The 19,173-nt window shown below is 39.0% G+C and overlaps 3 protein-coding genes across 3 annotated transcripts; 2 read left to right on the top strand and 1 right to left on the bottom strand.

The window, feature by feature from the left end:
- Positions 1 to 264: 264 nt before the first annotated feature.
- LOC119981840 lies at positions 265 to 2,996 on the bottom strand. Its single transcript, XM_038824983.1, has 8 exons — positions 2,805 to 2,996; positions 2,479 to 2,735; positions 1,943 to 2,332; positions 1,790 to 1,871; positions 1,447 to 1,692; positions 857 to 1,297; positions 600 to 757; positions 265 to 556 (listed from the first exon to the last, which is right to left on the bottom strand). Exons 1-8 carry the CDS (start codon positions 2,994 to 2,996, stop codon positions 265 to 267), a joined length of 2,058 nt encoding a protein of 685 aa, XP_038680911.1.
- A 4,288-nt stretch (positions 2,997 to 7,284) lies between these two features.
- Positions 7,285 to 10,339, top strand: LOC119982168 (zinc finger MYM-type protein 1-like). Its single transcript, XM_038825400.1, has 2 exons — positions 7,285 to 7,501; positions 7,830 to 10,339. The coding sequence occupies exon 2, from the start codon at positions 7,831 to 7,833 to the stop codon at positions 9,391 to 9,393; it is 1,563 nt and encodes a 520-aa protein (XP_038681328.1). The 5' UTR covers positions 7,285 to 7,501; position 7,830; the 3' UTR covers positions 9,394 to 10,339.
- A 6,464-nt stretch (positions 10,340 to 16,803) lies between these two features.
- LOC119981774 (reticulon-like protein B5) lies at positions 16,804 to 18,957 on the top strand. Its single transcript, XM_038824903.1, has 5 exons — positions 16,804 to 17,123; positions 17,654 to 17,834; positions 18,000 to 18,141; positions 18,350 to 18,419; positions 18,510 to 18,957. The coding sequence occupies exons 1-5, from the start codon at positions 16,925 to 16,927 to the stop codon at positions 18,674 to 18,676; spliced, it is 759 nt and encodes a 252-aa protein (XP_038680831.1). The 5' UTR covers positions 16,804 to 16,924; the 3' UTR covers positions 18,677 to 18,957.
- The last annotated feature ends 216 nt before the right edge of the window (positions 18,958 to 19,173 follow it).

The raw sequence follows: 19,173 nt of genomic DNA on the forward strand, positions 1-19,173 counted from the left end.
GTCGACCCATGCTATGACTTGGAAAGGTCCTTCCCAGTTAGGACCCAACTTTCCATCAGTTGGATCCTTAGTCTGAGATAAGACTTTTCGTAAAATGAAGTCCCCAATTTCAAAGATTCTTGCCCTAACATTTTTATTATAGGATTGGGACAACACTTGTTGGTAAGTAGCTAGCCGCACCATGGCCTGATCCTTTCTTTCCTACAGCAAATCCATGTTCCTCTCCATTGCTAGATCATTGTTGCCTTCCTTAAACATTTATGTTCAGAGAGTTGGAAGCCCTATTTCTAAGGGAATGACAACCTCCGCTCCATAAGCAAGCACAAATGGGGATTCTCTCGTAGACCTGCGAGGAGTGGTTCGGTATGCCCATAATACTGACCGGAGTTCTTCTACCCACATTCCTTTGGAAGACACCAATCTTCTCTTAATTTCGTCTAATATGATCTTGTTGGCCGCCTCTGCCTGACTATTGCACTTTGGGTAGGCGGGAGTGGAATAGAGATTCTTTATCCCATATCCACCACAAAATTCTTTTAAATTTGGCACTTGAAAACTGAGTTCCATTATCACTGATCAAGGCATGAGGGATTCCAAACCTTGTTATGATATTTTCCCAAACGAACTTCCTTGTTTCTATGTCTCGGATTGCTGCCAGAGGCTTTGCCTCGATCCATTTCGTGAAATAGTCAGTGGCGGTAATTAAGAATCTTCTATTGCCAGTAGCTTGAGGAAGCGGTTCAACAATATCCAACCCCTATTAGGCAAAAGGCCACGGACTTGTAAGAGGAAAAAGATCCCCAACCGGTTGGTGAGGGATTGGTGCGAATTTCTGACACTTCTCACACTTTTTTACGTACTGCAAAGCATCCTTCTGCATGTACGGCCACCAAAAGCCTTGGGTGATCGTTCGAAATGCAAATGTCCTTCTCACTGCATGTGCTCCACAAGAACCTTCATGAATCTCAAACAATAGGTCATCAACTCTTCCTGGGTGAACACATAATAAGTATGGATCTGAGAAAGACTTTTTATAGAGCTTCTGATCAGGAGATAACAAGAAGCGCGTTGCTTTGACTGTCAATTTTCTGGCTTCTTTCTTATCTTCGGGAAGAATGCCATCCTTTAAGTAAGCAACGATCGGATCCATCCAACTAGGCGTCTGCTCTTCTGCGCATCGTATCTCTTCTGGCAACTCATCTATGCTTGGTCGTTCAAGCACTTCTACTTGGATCACCCTCTTCACCCCTAGTTGGTCGGCCGACGCAAGGGTAGCCAAAGCATCTGCGTGGTCGTTCTGTTCCCTTGGAATTTGTATTACTTTATAGTCATGAAGTCGGTCGAGCAACTACTTAGTTTTTTCATGTAAGCTGCCATGGTTGCCGTCCTAGCATTATAGAGTCTAGTGAGTTGATTGACTACCAATTGAGAGTTTGAATAAATCACCAACTCCTTTGCCTCAAGTCTTAGAGCATTCTGGACTCCTTGAAACAGAGCTTCATACTCTGCTTCATTATTTGTTACTGGGAACCCTAATCGTATAGCCATCTCCAACACTTCTCCTTCCAGTACTATGAGCACAATTCCTGCTCCTGATCCTCGTCTTGTTGAAGAACCATCAATCTGTAACTCCCAACGATGCAAAGGAGTTACCTGTACCTTCCATATCTGGTTGGCTTCTTCAGGCCGTTGCTCCGTGGCAAACTCAGCAACTAAATCAGCTAAAACTTAAGCTTTAATATCAGTCCTTGGGATGAACTATAAATCATACTGAGCCAATTCGACTGACCATTTGGCAACCCTTCCAGACATGTCCGCTTTTCCTAACAAGGTCTTCAATGGATATTCTATCACCACTTCCACTGGGTATGCTGCGAAATAATGGTTCAACTTCCTAGAAGCCATTACCAATGCCAAGAGAAGCTTTTCTAAGGGCGAGTACCTTGTTTCAGCATCTAGCATTGTCTTGCTTACGTAGTAGATTGGGTACTGGACCTTCCTTTCTTCTCTCAGGATTACGACGCTTATGGCATGATCTGACACTGCCATGTATAGTTGAAGCGTGTCTCCTTCCTTGGGAGTTGCTAACAGTTGAGGTTTTTGCAAGTAACTCTTAAACTCAAGAAGAAAAGCCGCCTCGCATTCATCATCCCATTGGAAAGCTCTCCCCGACTTAAGCAATTGAAAGAAAGGCCTGAATCTGTCTGAGGATCTACTCATGAACCTGTTAAGTGTCGTCGCCGTTCCAGTTAATTTTTGTATCTCCTTCACCTTGGTGGGTCGCTCCAAGCATTGAATGGCCTTGATCTGCGTTAGGTCAGCCTCGATTCCCCTTTATGTAACAAGATGGCCTAGGAATATGCCCGTATCAACTCCAAAAGTGCATTTGCTAGCAATGAGTTTTAAGTTATTTCTCTTTAAGAAATCAAACACCTCTTGAAGGTGCATCAAATGGTCATGCCGAAATTTGCTTTTGACCACATGTCATCTATGTAAACTTCCATAGTCTTGAGAGTTGTCACCATCCTCTGAAATGTGGCACCTGCATTCTTTAAGCCCAAAGGCATTACTTGGTAACAGAATATTCCTTTTGGGGTGATGAACGAAGTATTCTCCCGATCAGACGGATGCATTGGGATTTGATGATACCCTCGGTATGCATCCAAGAAGCTCATCCTTGACATTCCTGATGTCATATCCATGAATTGATCGATTTTAGGAAGCGGGAACAAATCCTTTGGACATTCTTTGTTCAAATCAGTGAAATCAACACAGACCCTCCATTTTCTATCCTTCTTTCAGACCACCACTGTGTTTGAGAGCCATTCGGGATATTGTACTTCCCTGATGGCCTTAGCTTCCAGTAAGTTTTCTACCTCCTTAACCACGGCCTCCGTATGTTGAACGACTGACCTTCTCCCCTTCTGAATTACAGGTTTAAAACCTGGTTTGACATGCAACCTATGGATTGCCAATTTCGGATCCACCCCTGGCATCTCCTAGGGAGACCATGCAAACACGCCCACATTTCTCCTTAACATCCAATTAAGGATTCCTTCTCTGGTATGGGCAAGCTAGTCTCAACTAGAAAGTATCTGTCAGGACTTTCTGGTGTAACTTGAACCTTCTCGAGTTCTTCCATCGACTTGGTTGCTGGCTCTTTTGCAACTTCCTCTAGGACTAGAGCCTCTTCTTCCATCATCATTATTCTTCTTGCTTACTTTGCTTTTGCCATAAAACACCCTTTTGAGGCAGCTTGGTCGCCTCTTATTTGCACCACTTTGTCCCCGAAGGGGAATTTGAGCATCTGATGATAAGATGAGGGAACAACCTCCATTAAGTGAAGGCAAGTCCTGCCCATGATTGCATTATATATCGAGGGTAGATCTATAACAAGGAAATCCACCTCAACTGTTCTTGGACCTGCCATGACTGACATTCTTATCCTTTCGAACGGCCAAATTGGGGTTGCATTAAGTCCCACAGGATGTGTCGGAACAGAAATCAAATCTGCACGAGTTTTCCCTTACTTCTGGAAAAGTGAATAATACATGATCTCTGCGGAACTTCCTTGGTCTACCATCATTCGCTTCACTGTTGCTGCTCCGATTTGCAGGGAGATCACAAGAGCATCATTATGCGGAAAGATCACTCCTGTTGCATCTTTCTTGGTGAAAGTGATTGCAGTTGCCTCCCTTGGTCTCTTGTTGGTGTCGGACCCTCTAAGATGCCCCTGCTGAACCAATTCTTCCAAATGCCGTTTGAACTCTCTACAGTCTTCTATCCTATGACATGTCTTTATGATAGGCACACCATTTGGATTGGTTTCGAGTGGACGGATCCCCTGACATCTTATTTGGCCATCAAAAATACGGCTTGTCCGCGATCTGAGGCAGAATTCGGAAATTTAGGTCCTTAAATATTGTTTTTACCGCCTCGTAAGAGGTGGGCTTTGGATCCTTCTTAGAGTCTTTTTCTTTCCCGTTCTTCTTTTCAAACTTCTTATTTTCCTTTTTTGTTCCTTTTTGAGAAGCAACTTGGCGATCCCCCTGTTTGTCTTCTTCCAGTTTGATATATTGCTTAATCCTGTCTTGGAGCGTGACCATACTCATGGGTGGAGCCATCGTCAAACTCTCTCGCAATTTATAATCACGAGGGAGCCTGAGGCGAAAAGTAGTCACTGCAGTCCTTTCATCATAGTCTTCTATATCCGGATAGGTATCTGAATACCTGGTAGCGTAAGCCCTGAGTGATTCTCCTCTCCTCAGATGTAAAGCAAACAGTGTATCCAATGTTGCTGGATCTCGACTATTTGCTATGAATCTTGCTACAAAGATCCGGGCCAATTCCCTCCAAGATGAAACTGAATTCTCTGGAAGTTGGTGGAACCATTTCATGGCTGTTGTCCCAAGGCTTGACGGAAACATTTTGCACATAAGTCCGTCTAGACCTGCCCAAAGAGCCATCTTATGAGTGTAGGCTGAAATATGTGCTACAGGATCTGTTTTTCCATCATAGACTGCAAACGTCGGGGGTGAAAACTTGTTTGGTGGATCTTCCAGTCGTAGAGCCTCTACAAAGAGTGTGGAAATCATCTTTCTGAGGATTTGCTCAGCCTTCTTCATAGCACTCCATAAGACTTCCCCAGTATCTTTCTTCATTCGAATTCTTGGGGAAAGGCTTCGGTGCCTCATCCTCCTAGACGGCTGCGGGGATTTGTTCCTTGCACCCCTTGGAGATGGAGTATGCCTTCTCCTTTTTGTAACTGGTCCCCTCCTCCGATGAGATCTCCCAGTGTTCCCACTGTCTTGCTCCCAAACACGCTTTGGATCTGCATCCCTATCACCTCGGACAACGCTCTGGATTTCACTAGCCAAATGCTTCCCTTTTCTCCTCATGGTTTGGAGTCTTTCCTTTAGAGCTTGAGCATGCTCTTGTCTCTTTAGCAAATCTTCTTATGCCCAAAGGAGGGCTTCTTCCAATTCCAATTCATTTGGAATTTTCTCTTCTATTTCATCATGATTATGCCGAGCCCTCTCCTCTTTTGGATGAGGTAGTTCCTCCTGTCATGATACTTTCGCTTCTTGAGACATGGCTTATATTAAAGAACGTTTCCCACAGGGCGCCAATTGTCGATGCTAAATTTGCACCGAGGTATAAAATAGTTTAAAGTAGAAAGATTCAAGAGAATGACAACAGAGTTTACATGGTTCAGCTACTTGCCTATGTCCACGGAGTCTAATCTTTTATTAGAGTTGAGTGTCGATGTTCCTTACAAATGTGGAATGATATGTATTTATAGGTTTGGGATTTGTCAGTTGATGCGGTTATGACAGTTCTTAAGACAATTTAACTGCCTTTGGTAACCTCTCCTTGTAATTGCTGGTGATAACTGTCGGTAACTGAACTGTCGGATAAATTGCTTCTGGATAAGTTGTCATTCAATTGAAATCCCAAATATCCCAAGTTAGGTCGAAACCCTACAAGTCTTCTATTTATATAAGTTGTCAAAGAATCTACAGAATCCCATCAAGTATCATGATGACTTGAGTAGTTGTCCAGACGAATGTGCCACTGCCAAGAACTAGACCAAAATGTCCTCTTGACAGTTCACCCAAAATTGCAGAAACGAGCCAATAAATTACACATTACTCTATATGGTATTGGTCTAATTTTGATATTGCAATTGTATGTGGAAGGCAGTGGTGTGCTCCTTAAACGAAACTGGGTAGGAACAAGAACTATTTTAAGGCAATAAGAGCTTAACGAAGAGATTTTTTTTTCCTTTCACTTACATTTAGGGAGTTTGAATAAAAAAGAAAATAATTTTCTTTTCTTTGATTAATATGTTTGAGCTTATATTTAGTCTATGATAGGAAAATTATAGTGGTACTGATTGTTATTAAACCTGCTCCCTGAAAGATGCCCTTTGATGCACAACATGAGCTAATAGAAGGAAAGTAGTAGCTCTTAGTTTCTCTTCCTTCTTACCCAGTATGATTCATGTTCAATTAATTGCTATCCTACAATGGCAATTCACTAATCCCATCCTCACCCACATTGTGTTGGGCAATAGGCTTTTTGGAAACGAAGAAGAAGAACTCCATACGAATCCAAATGAGGAAGAACTCCAGGCGAGGAAGAACTATGCGATTTAAGATGGAGTTTGATTTCGGTCTGGCTAGGAAGGATATTTAGGGTTTGATCCGGGTCGATTGCAGCAAACAGGTGGATCGTCTAATTTTTATTGACATTTTGATCTCAATCGTTGATTAGATCCAATACCGTTGATATTAGAGCTCCATAAACTTTACTTATTGCATTCATATTTACTTGAAAAAAGTTGTGTATATATATATATATGTACTAATTTAGTAGACATGTATGCACACGAAATGGGTTGCACGTGAGGCTCATCCCATGTAAACTCTCTGTCATATTAAAATACTAATTATCACTTTCATTTGATAGTTGTTAGAGAAAACAAAAATTAATATACACTAAAGAACATTTGTCGCAGCCACACCACCACTCCGTCTCTTCCAAGTTCCAACCTTATTGTATGGTATATACTATATAATATTACAAATGGGATTTATGGCTTTTCGTTTTGGAGCAAGATAGCAGCCTCTAGAAGGGAGAGAGACTAAGAGAGGAGAAAGTGGGATGAGAGAAATTTGTATTTTTGTATTTTAAATGTCATATATTTTCTCCTCTTAAATTTGTTTCACATCAGCGCGTTTGTCCATATCAATGTCATTAAAAAATGTGAGTTGATTTTAATGTTTCTTGTGAAGTCAAATAGTCACGTCAGTTGTTTGACCGCCCGAAAAGGCAAAAGGATAATGTTATTGAGAGCCTCATTTTTACTATGGGTAACACTATTACAACCCCTCTATTTTAAGCTCCCCTCTCTTCAGAGCATAAATTGTCATGTCATTGTCTTGTCCTTTTCTCACATATAAAAAAATAAAAAAATAAATGTCATGTCATCTCCCCGTCTCACCTGCTTTGCTTAGTCACTTCTTTGACCCCTTAGAAAGCTATCTGAAATCGCCTAGCCCCACATCCAAGGAATCTCAGACCGAGGAGAAAGAGACTTCCACTGATAATGATACTCTCACTATGGAGATAACTAAAAAGACTAATACTCAGAGGCGGATCTATAGGTGGGCTAAGGTGGGCTTGAGCCCGTGTGAAAAAAATAAAAAAAATTTATTCAATATACTTAAGCCCATTAACTTAGTCTACTTAGACATTATGTCACTAAGGTGGGCTGGCCCAAAAGAGTTAGATTTGGTTCCCAATTCTGAATTCCCATTCACGCCGACGAGAAGAATTTCTTCGTTTCTTCAACTCTGTCTCTAGGACCAGCCATCCAACATCTATGATTCATTGATTCTCCAGGGCCAAGCTCCAGTCGTCCAGCTTCTGTGTTTCTCTAGAGTCCAGGCTCCAAGTCTCCAACTGTCCAGATCTTCGATTTTGTCTCTAGAAGCAGGTATTGCCCTCATCTCAGCCCCTCACTGATTTGAGTGATTTCGAAATACTGGCATACTTTGCAACTCGTTTCGCCTGACTTGAAAGTTGAATATGATAATTAGGTCTTTATTTCACATAATCACAATAGTTGTTTCAAGATCATTCTCAATTTCTCTTCAAATGCAATCCTTGGGCAGTCTTTGGGTGTTTTTTTAATTCACAAAATCACAATGGTTGTTTACTTGTAACAAGCAATTCTTGGGCAGTCTTTGAGCTTTTTTTTAATTCACAAAATCACAATGGTTGTTTACTTGTTTCTTGTTACTTTCTATTTTATTACTTATTAGGATGGAAAATCAAGGACGGAAAAAAGGGAAAACTATTATCTCCTTCTTCAACAAGAAACGTGGAGAAGAAACATCAACAAGTGTTGATATTCCTATGACTACTACAGAATCTCAACCTCACGCCAAGGTTCCAAGGATTGCATTTGATGAGAATGATCTTGAACGAGATCCTGGACTACGTATTCCAATATGGAGTCATCCTGTTTATAATAAAGATGAAGTTAGACGTGCTTATATCAAATGGGGACCAAATCAACCTGTCTTGGCAAACTATCCGAGGACTAAAAGCGGAGGTCAAAACCAACGATTTCAACAAAGTTGGTTCATAAAATTTCCATGGTTAGAGTACTCTATTTCAAAGGATGCAGCATTTTGCTTTCCGTGCTTCGTTTTTCAAGATCGCGAACCTCTACATCCTGCTTTTACCGTTAATGGTTTCAATAGTTGGAAGAGAGTGAACAATGGGGCCAAATGTGTATTCTTAGCACATATGGGAGGTCCTACTTCCCCACACAATAATGCAGTGAGAAATGTTGAGGCATTGAAGAATATATCTCGGCACATCGATAAAGTCATGAATGTTCAAAGTTTGGAAAATGTTAAGAAAAATCGGTTATGTCTTAAGACTACCATTGATAGTGTTCGGTGGCTTACTTTACAAGGATGCGCTTTGAGAGGTCATGATGAATCTTTAACATCAAAGAACCGTGGTAATCTAGTTGAGTTGATTAGTTTGATGGGAAAGTTGAATGTTGAGATTGATGATGTTGTCTTAGAAAAGGCTCCAGGGAATGCAAAATATACGTCTCACTTGATCCAAAAGGATATTTTGCATATCCTATCCACAAAAGTGAGAAACAAAATTCGTGAGGAAGTTGGGAATGCAAGGTTTTGTATTTTGGTTGATGAAGCAAAGGATGTATCGAATAGAGAACAAATGGCGATTATTCTGAGATTTGTGGATATTCACGGATACTTACAAGAACGATTTTTTGAGATTGTGCATGTTGAAGATACTTGTGCTTTAACTCTAAAGAATCAAATATCACAAGTTCTCACTCGACACAATTTGCACATCAAAGATTTACGAGGTCAGGGATATGATGGTGCCAGCAATATGCGTGGTGCATGGAACGGATTGCAAGTTTTATTTCGCAGTGATTGTGAGTATGCATACTATGTTCATTGTTTTGCTCATCGTCTACAACTTGCTTTAGTTGCAGCTGCCGAGAAAGAGATTTCAGTTTGGCTATTCTTTTCAAAATTGACTTGCATTGTTAATCTTGTTAGTGCTTCTCCTAAGCGGTATACCGAGTTACGATCTACCCAAGCTTCTGAGATTGAATGTGACATAGCTAGTGGTGAACGTGAGACCGGTAAAGGGGCTAATCAGATTGGTACTTTGCATAGAGCTGGTACTACTCGATGGAGCTCACATTTTGACTCCATTTGTAGTTTGATAGATATGTATGGTGCAACTATTATTGTGCTTCGATCTTTGGTTAAAGAAGGAGCTACAAATAAAATTTGTGGGGAAGTTGGTGGTTGTTTAATGTCGATGTAGTCCTTTGATTTTATATTCATATTGCATCTTATGCACAAGATTATGGGGATTTCGGATATGCTTTGTCGAACTTTGCAGCAAAAATCTTTGGATATTTTGAATGCAATGAATTTGGTCTCAATGACAAAAGAATTACTTCGAACACTGCGAGAAGAAGGTTTTGATCATCTCCTTGGGCATGTGAAATCAATTTGCTTGAAGTTTGATATTGATATACCTGATATGAGCACTCGGTACAAAGAAGCTACAGGACGTTATTGCCAACAGAATGATGATATCACAGTTCAACATCACTATTGCATTGACATCTTTAAAGCTACGGTTGATTATATATTGGATGAGTTACGTATTAGATTCAATGAAGAGTCAATGGAACTGCTTATGCTCAGCTCTGCTTTAGATCCTAGGGACAACTTCAAAGGTTTTGATCCTGATCGCATTCTTTTACTTGCTGAGAAGTTTTATCCAGCTGACTTTAGCGGACAAGACATATATCTTTTGAAATGTCAGTTAGATCATTATCGACTTGATGTGGTTTGCCATGAGAAGTTTCAGAATATGTCAACAATTTCATAATTGTGTCGTGGGTTAGTAGAAACAAACAAGGCAGGGTCTTATAATTTAATCGACAGGTTGATTCGTCTCATTTTGACTCTTCCTGTTTCCACGGCAACTACAGAACGTGCATTTTCAGCTATGAAATTCATCAAAAGTGATCTTCGTAACAAGATGGAAAATGAGTATTTGAACGATTCATTGGTTGTCTTCATCGAAAGAGAAATCGCAGAAACTATCGATACAGATTCGATAATAGATACCTTTGCTTCTTCAAAGGATCGAAGAGTCCTATTTTCCTAGTAGGTGTCATTTTGCTAGTATTTGAGCTGGTAGTTAGTTATTATGGTGTATCCCTGCATATTTGTAATAGCATGCTCTTATTTTTACATCTTGAAAGGCATGTTAAATCTTATCATTTTGAGACTTCATTGAAGTTCTAAAAATTTTTCTGCCCCAAACCCCGTCACTTTTAAATTCAGCCCAAGGTAAATCAAAATCCTGGTTCCGCCACTGCTAATACTGTTACATGTCCTTACTTACTCTCTTATACTGTTACGGGAGCTAGGCGGGGTAACATATATATATATATATATGCATATACTAAACATACATATATATATATATTAAAGAAAAATATCACATTCTTGACTGTATTTTTTTACCCAATTTTTTTATTAATTTAAATGCTTTGATTTTGATTAATATTTTTGGTTTTATATTAAATTAGTATTATCCCTTTTAATTTTTGTGTAAATAAAAGATACATTTTATTATTTTTGGTTTGAATCCTGCAGCATGTGAAATGTTGACCCATTCATCATTTATATCTACACGAGTTTAAAGTGATATATACTCTGTCTATGTCTTGGACAGAGAATATATTCTTTGTCTGTACATGTGTACATATACATATATGTGTGCACATGTACATTAAATGAAGAATAGACAAAAAAAAAAGAGAAGCATGCATGTATATAATCATGATCCTGCATGCGTGTGGAGCCAAGTCTTGGTTAAAATCTTTGTTTGACAAAACCAAGATATGAATGGTCGAAAGATATGCATGCATTCAATGCAAGCAATATGTAAGAAATCTATAAATTGAGAAGAGTTCGCAGAGTATTTTAAGAAGTTGCAAGAGATAACAATAGTGTGTGAGAGAAAAATGAGAGAGAGACTCAAAGTAGTCAATCTTTGAGATAAAAAGAGAGTGAACCAATTGTGGATATGGATTACTTGAGTGATATTTTTGACTACCACTTGTCAAATGTTCAAGTGAACAGGTAAATACATATATTGATGTAAAATATATTGTTATTGTTGTTTTTTTACAAATACTCAGTGTAAATTATATTGTTAGGGTGATTTTATCTCAGTCGAAAAAAAGCAAGAAGACGAACATGCGGACGAGATGGTCGATAATATCAAAGTTAACGATAGATGTGAATTTCAAACTGATATGGTATAATGTTTTAGTCAATCAAAATATGAGCTCTTTTGTTATGTTAAATGAATATTCGTAAATTTCTAATAATAACTAATACATTATCAGGTGTTCAAATCACGACAATCGATGATCGAGTGGGTTCAACAAACCGAACACAAATTGGGATATATCATCATCATTTATAGATCAGATATTGGTGGGTTTGGTAAAAAACACATATTACAATTCAAATGTGATCGCGGTGGCAATTACCAGAGCAAGAAACCCTCAACGAAGCAGACTGGAACCAAAAAAATAGAATGTCCGTTCAAATTGAGAGGGAGGAAAATGAAGCTAGACAATGATTGGATGTTGGAGGTGGTGTGTGCGGAGCATAATCAGGATCCTACATTATATATGGAGGGACATCCATACCCCGGTCGGCTTTCTGAATCTAAAATTTAAATTATGGTTAACATGTCTGCACAAAATGCCAAGTCACGGGACATATTGGCGGAGTTGAAAAAGCGAGATCCGAACAATGTGAGCACCATCAGAACCATTTATAATGCACGCAAGAAGCACAAGACCTCTGAGAGATTGAGTCAATCACAAATGCAAGTTGTGTTCTCATTCCTCAACGACCAAGAATACTTTTTCGATTATCGAGCAAACCATGCAACCAATAAGCTCGAAGATTTGTTCTTCGCACATCCTGGCTTGGTAGATTGATTGCGTGCATTCCCACACGTGTTGTTGATCGATGCGACATATCAGACCAACAGGTATAGGTTGCCTCTCCTTGAAATTGTTGATGGTACCTCAACTAGCCAGACTTTTTGCATAGCGTTCGCATATTTACACTCAAAAAAAGAGCCCAGTTATACTTGGGCTTTGGAATGTTTGCGATCTGTAATGTATGGATGCACTAGCCCACGAGTTATCGTTACGGATAAAGAGTTGGGGCTGATGAAAGCCTGTGCTAATGTATTTCCCAATGCTTCAAAACTACTCTGTAGATGGCATATCTATCAAAGTATTTTAACCAAATGCAAGCCATCAATGCAAGACAATAAAGTTTGGAATGCATTTTACCTCATGTGGACTACAGTGATTGAGTCTGAAAATGAAAGCGGTACATGAGTAATATGGCACGCCTTCAAGTAGTATTACAGAAATTCCTGGTAGTGATGAATTATCTGAAAGATGTGTGGCCGGCACCATATAAAGAGATGTTTGTATCTACCTGGACAGACGGATATCTGCATTTTGGGAACCACACAACTAATAGGGTCGAGAGTCAACATGCTAAGCCGAAAAGATATTTGTGCTCGTCACAATCAGACTTGGAGAGATCCATGTTATGGATTCATCAGGTTATCTTATCTCAGGACATAGCTATCAAAGCTAGCATTGAGAGAAGTCGAACCATCATCCAACACAATTCAATATACCGCACCTTCGGGATTTATGTGGTTTTGTTTCAATCGAGGCGTTGAATTTGATGTTGATTGAGTTTGAGCGGTCAAAAGATGTTGGACAGATTGCTTACAAATGCGGATGTCACCTTCGTAGGAGCTATCGACTACTGTGTGCTCACGAACAAGCCATGTACATGAGCGAAGGTCATACTGTACCGCTTGATGCCATTGATAAATTCTGGAGAAAGCTTGATCTACTGTAATGTCAGTCGCTTGAAGAGGATGACATCGACTGTAACACTGATGTACAAATGTTCATAGAACATTTCAAGCAGCAGCCAAGACATGTAAAAGTCAGTTGGCTAAGGAAATTGAGGGAAATATTCAGACCTTCAACAACTTCTCTTCATGAACCGGCTGTGAAGACCAACACTAGAGGGCGTCCATCCACAAAGAAAAATGTAGCCACCACCACCCATAACAATCCAACTGCATATGTTGTTGCTGGGAGTGATTTTGTTCAGCCTCGGGAGCCTCACAGACACAGTTCCTCATCCGGATGCCCCGAATCGAAGATTTTTTGGTATGATTTTTTCCAATCTTATGAACCAGAGAGACACAGTTACTCCTCAATTTACAATACTCAGTCTCTCTCTACATAGGGAAGTTCTATGCTAAGAAAGGAAAACTACTCTTTACGATCCTATATTGATCAGTTTCCAGCTATACTGCATCCTTACATTAAGGACGTACAAGATGTAAAAGCTTATGGAAATTGCGACTTTCGATCGATAGTTGTGTGTCTTGGTCACGGGGAAGATGAATGGCCCAATGTTCGGTATAACCTGATGGTAGAGTTGGACGCATTTTGGAAACAATATGTCAAAATACTTGGTGGTGAAGAGAGGGCATATAGTATTAAACACTCACTGGACTTTTTTCAAGATGATGTTGCACCACCATTTGAGCACTGGATGACAATGCCAGACATGGGTCTATTGATTGCTTCTGCATACAATGTGATATTGCATGTTCTTTATCATATAGAGAGTTGGACATATCTACCACTACGTACAGCTCCTCCAACACCCTATCAGCGCATTGCCATCGCTATAGGGCACGTAAATGGTAATCACTACGTCAAAGTTGGTTTGAAAGGAATTATCCAATGCCTCTCATCACACCTGGATGGGTTCACTGTAGGCATACTTGCGCAGCTGCATGAGCGACTCCGTATGCGGAACGATTAGATGCGTACATGCACTCATATGGATTCATCAAATCTTCATCCGAAACTTTTATTCATGTGCTTGAATAAATTATTGTCTATGTCTTACAAAATTATGAAATTAATATCAAAAAAATATAATTTCTCTTTTCTTTGCACAAAAATTAAAAAGAAAAATAATAATTAAAAAAAACCAAACATATTAATCAAAATCAAAGCATTTAAATTAATAAATGTATACGTATATATCTATATATATATATGTTTAGTATATGTATATGTATATATCTATATATATGTGTGTGTGTGAGATGGGACATGACATATACTTAAAAAAAAAAAGGGGGACATGACATGATAGTCTAGGGGAGGGGGTTTAAAATAGGGGGTTTATTTATCCAAACCCTTTTACTATTTAAACCTTCTAATGAAAAGGCACAATAGGGGTTCTATCGAGATAGATGATTAGGTCTCGTACACTTTTTTTCAGCATAGATTAAAGTGAAAAAAACCTCATCTTCTCTTTTCGTCCTTTACTCCTCTCCGTCTCTCACAACGCCTTCTTCTCTTTCCACACCCACAAACATCAGCAATCTCACTCCATCATCTCTCCATCCCATGATTTTCACCTCACATAATCTTAGATAATCTTCCTCTTCCTGTCAATAAAAACCTCGATTTCAAGCTCCTCGTACAAAATAAACTCCAGAGTCTCATTCTATACCAAATGGAGTCACGAAGTCGACGACGATGTAGGGGCTGAAGCTCTCCTGGCCATCCTTGTGCAAGAAGAAGATCTTGAGAAAAAGAAGTGTTGGATCTGAGTGTGAAAGGGGGACTGAGGAGGATGTAGTGGCTGGAGCTTCTCCGGCCGTCCTTGTACAAGAAGAAGATCTTGAGAAAATGAAGTGTTTGAATGAGTCAACTGGAATAAATTTGAAAATTCAATACTCAATTTTAAACGTTTGAAAAATGGATGATCGAGTTGAATTGTATCATATTATTCAGTGACCAAAATTGTTATTTATCATGTTTGATTCTATTGTTCTAGCTATTACGTCTTGTTTCCTCCTACCTCTTGTCCTCTATTTGTTAGGCCATCTCACAGATGCCCTATTATTCTCCTTTTTCTCGATCTATATATACTATTGTTTATCAAAAAAATCATTCAATTTTCTTTAAAAACAATATCTTTTTATAATTTGTTTTCCAAATATTTTTTTTTGAAATACCACAGAGAAGTATGTTTATAGTTAGAATCGAAGTTTGAACGCACATATATCTAACTCAATCGATTGTCAACCGAGCCACCTCTCATTGAATCCAGTTATATCCATTTGGGTCCCTGATAGAAGCAAAAAAATTTCACTGTGTCTCACAAATGACAAACGCTTCCATGGTTAAGGTGTTTGGGAGTGCTGCCCGGTGCAAATCCCAACAAGCGCGAAAGCTCTTGAGAGCTGCTTTCAGGCGAGAATGAGTTTGACAGAACTCTGTTTCGAAAATAAAACACCCGCAATTTTACTTGCCTACGCTCAAATATTTCACTTAATGACAATTTTGTCCTGATCAAAATCTAACCTATATCATCTGCGACACCAGGTCCATGCAGTCTGGCACCCATACTCAATTCGCCTCCCTCGCGAGACCAAATCTCACTAATTTCAATTGTGGGTTGCAGTATAGACGTGTGATTTCGACAGAAAAAAAGCATAGTAGCTCTTGAGCGATGCAAAGACAAAGAGATGTCGAATTGATTATGGATTTTTAAGGTTTGAGAAGAACGAAGAAGAATTTTGATAGTGATTGCAAAGTGGTTGAAAGACAAAGGCAAAGGAAGAAGGTCAGAGAGTGCCCGAGTCGTAGGTTGAAGAAAGTGAATAGGAACTACTAAAAATATCGTTAACTTTTATAAGGGTTCATCTAAATACACTCATGTTTTTACTCTATACAACCCGTCCTTTTTTTGTTTTTTTTTCTCTGTACACCCCCTTTTCGCTATCTATGGCATTAATAATTTAATACCATTATAGTAAGAAAATTAGTTTATATATGGTCAACAAAATAGGGAATGAGGTTTCAAGCTTTCATAAGATTAATATAAGAATAATTTATTTTAAAAAAAATTTAATTCATCATAAAACATAACATATTAATTAGATAATAGTTAAAAATTAATTAGGATGCATATTACAATTAAAATTATACAAAATTGATTTAATTGTTCACCCCACCTTACCACAGTTTTTATTCATCCAAATGTTAAACTATACATCAACTCATCTCACCACAATATTTTTAGTGACACGCCAAACATTTTTTGTCAACAAAACTCACCTCACAGCATCATAACTTTCTATTTCACAACATCTTACCTCACAGTACAAAAATACAAAACACTCCCAAACGGATTTTAAAAGTAGTTGACGAAATGTTATAAAAAAAAAAAAAAAATCATAATGAAAGTTGAGCCCACCCGCCCAAAAAAAAAAGAAAGTATTAGCCGTCCAAAAGTACCATCACTCCGCTAACACTTCTACACGTTTTCTTTTCGATGACTTCTCAATATCCACTGCCTATACGTCCCCACGTCACCCATAAAGCATTAAGCGCTGGATCTCAGAGAATCTTTAGATTGACGTCGTTATCTCGAACTTTTCAAAAGTAACGTCGTCACTTTTTCTCCGTCTCAATTTTTCAAATTCACCCCTAACCAGTGGGTTCGGTTACAGAACCTCAGGCTCCGACGCCCAACCGCGTTATATAGGCCTAGTCCCGATCCCCAACCCAAAGGAGGATCCAGTTAAACGTAGAACCCGCTGTTCACTTTGCAGTTCCTTCGTGTGGGGGTGTTTCTGCATTTCTGGTTTTGGATCGGATTGTTAGGGTTCCAATAGAATGGCGGAGCACTCTGAAAACCCCATCGAATCGGTCATTGAGAAGATAAGCGAGAAGATATATGATCACGACTCGTCGTCGTCTTCGGACTCGGACTCAGACTCAGAGAAGCCGGCGTCTCCCTCTTCTGTGAAAGCCAAGATTTACCGCTTGTTCGGGAGGGAGAAACCTGTCCACATAGTTCTCGGGGGAGGAAAGCGTACGTACACCTCTTTTGCCCGTTTCTTTCTGCTCTGTCCCTTGTTGAATATATGATCCGTTTATTGAAATTTTATGGGTTGTTTGTTTGGAAGTATATGTATTGCGTTTTGTGATGAAAGAAACGAATGCATATATGAGTTGCTTTGAAATGGATTGGAGTTGCTTTTGAAACTTGACATTGATCATCGATGTAATGCTTTTGGGATAGTAGTGTGGTATGATATTTGTATTTCTGAAGTTATATTGCATAGTTGAGGCTTATGATTACCGTTTGAGAAGTTCATATATCGTGTACTGAGAAAAGCTTGAGTTGAGTGTTGAAATCCAAACTGACAGTAAGTAGCGCCATGTTGATTTTATGGTGAAATCCTTCTCGCAGGAGAATTTTTATATTGCATATATTACAGAAAGACCGTTTTTAGTTTGGCTTTTAGGAGGTTGATTGAGATGCCTATTATCTTGTGATATCAGGTTTATTAGCTTTTTGCTCAACCTTTGTTTCTTAGTTTCTTTGATAATTTTTTGCAGCCGCTGATGTGTTCTTGTGGAGGAACAAGAAGATCTCAGCCAGTACGCTTGGTGGAGCCACTGCAATATGGATCCTTTTTGAATTGATTGAATATCACCTGCTTACTCTAGTCTGCCATATTCTGATATTTTTGCTTGCAATTTTGTTCTTGTGGTCCAATGCCCATACTTTTATCAACAAGTAGGCTTTGCATTTTCACATTCTCAACTTCTACTTTTTTTTCTTTTTTCTTTTTCATTTTTTTTTTCGTTTTGCAGTTTCTGTTTATGTTATTAGGAATATCATTGCTTATGTCTTTGAATTCATATATTATTATGACCTAATAAGTGTCTTAACTCTTAACAGGACCCCTCCTCGCATCCCCGAAGTTCATCTTCCAGAGGAGCCATTCTTCCAGGTTGCTTCTGCGTTGAGAATTGAGATAAATTGGGCTTTTGCAACTTTGCGGGATATTGCATCTGGAAAAGATTTGAAGAAGTTTCTCATTGTATGTTTACCATTGATGTTTGTTCTTCTGTGAAATGTTTTCTTTGAATTTGTTATCCACCATTTATATGCGGTTGATGTTGACTCTTAGGTTGCAAATTATTTGTTTTTGCGTATGCTACGATGCAGTGCATTCGTACCGTGCTCCCTGCTTTACTAGAATATCCCTAATTCGTCAATAAGATGTTATTTGTGTTATTGAATTTCAGGTTATAGCTGCCTTCTGGGTCCTGTCAATTGTGGGAAGTTGGTGCAACTTCTTGACGTTGTTTTACATCTGTAAGGACAATCCATAAAATTTATGATGCCTTTTGTTTGATAAGAAACACAATAGTATTCTGATTGTTGATAATTTCTTCTTGCAAACAGCTTTTGTTTTGCTGCACACAGTACCTGTTCTGTATGAGAAGTATGAAGATAAGGTCGATCCATTTGCAGAAAAGGCAATGAATGAGATCAAAAAGCAGTATGCAGTTTTTGATGTCAAGGTTCTAAGTAAGATTCCGAAAGTCCCATTGAAATCAAAGACCACTTAGAGAGTTATGTAATTCTTTCTCCCAGAAGACATTTGGGTGGTCAACGGTTTCTGTAAGTGGTGATATCTTCGAATAGCTATTTTCAGTGTCTTCAAATTATATTAGATCAAATTTGTTACAATATGGGTTTTGTTCCAATGCTTGTCAGCATGGAGAATAGGGTGGTGTCCAAGGTGGTTTTGTCAAATATCAAACATGAGCCAGTTTTTTGAGGGGTTCCATGGTTGGTGCTCCTAATATTTGAATTGAATTTAATCTGAGATCAAATTTATGTTTGACAATGTTGTCTCGGATGTTTGCTCAAGGTTTTGGGGCATGATCATTCTAGTTGGGAATCATAGCCATCAGTTTTTGCATTCTGAAATTTATAATTTTTTCTGCTGGTAATAAGCTGCGAAACTCCATGCTGCCGCATAGCAAGGCTAGGTTAGTCATACCTGCCCTGTTCTTTCCCCTTACATATAGATCGTCCGCATCTTGTCATGCAGCTCCCTTGC

Source organism: Tripterygium wilfordii, chromosome 17, assembly GCF_013401445.1.
Source record: "Tripterygium wilfordii isolate XIE 37 chromosome 17, ASM1340144v1, whole genome shotgun sequence".
Lineage (NCBI taxonomy): Eukaryota > Viridiplantae > Streptophyta > Magnoliopsida > Celastrales > Celastraceae > Tripterygium > Tripterygium wilfordii.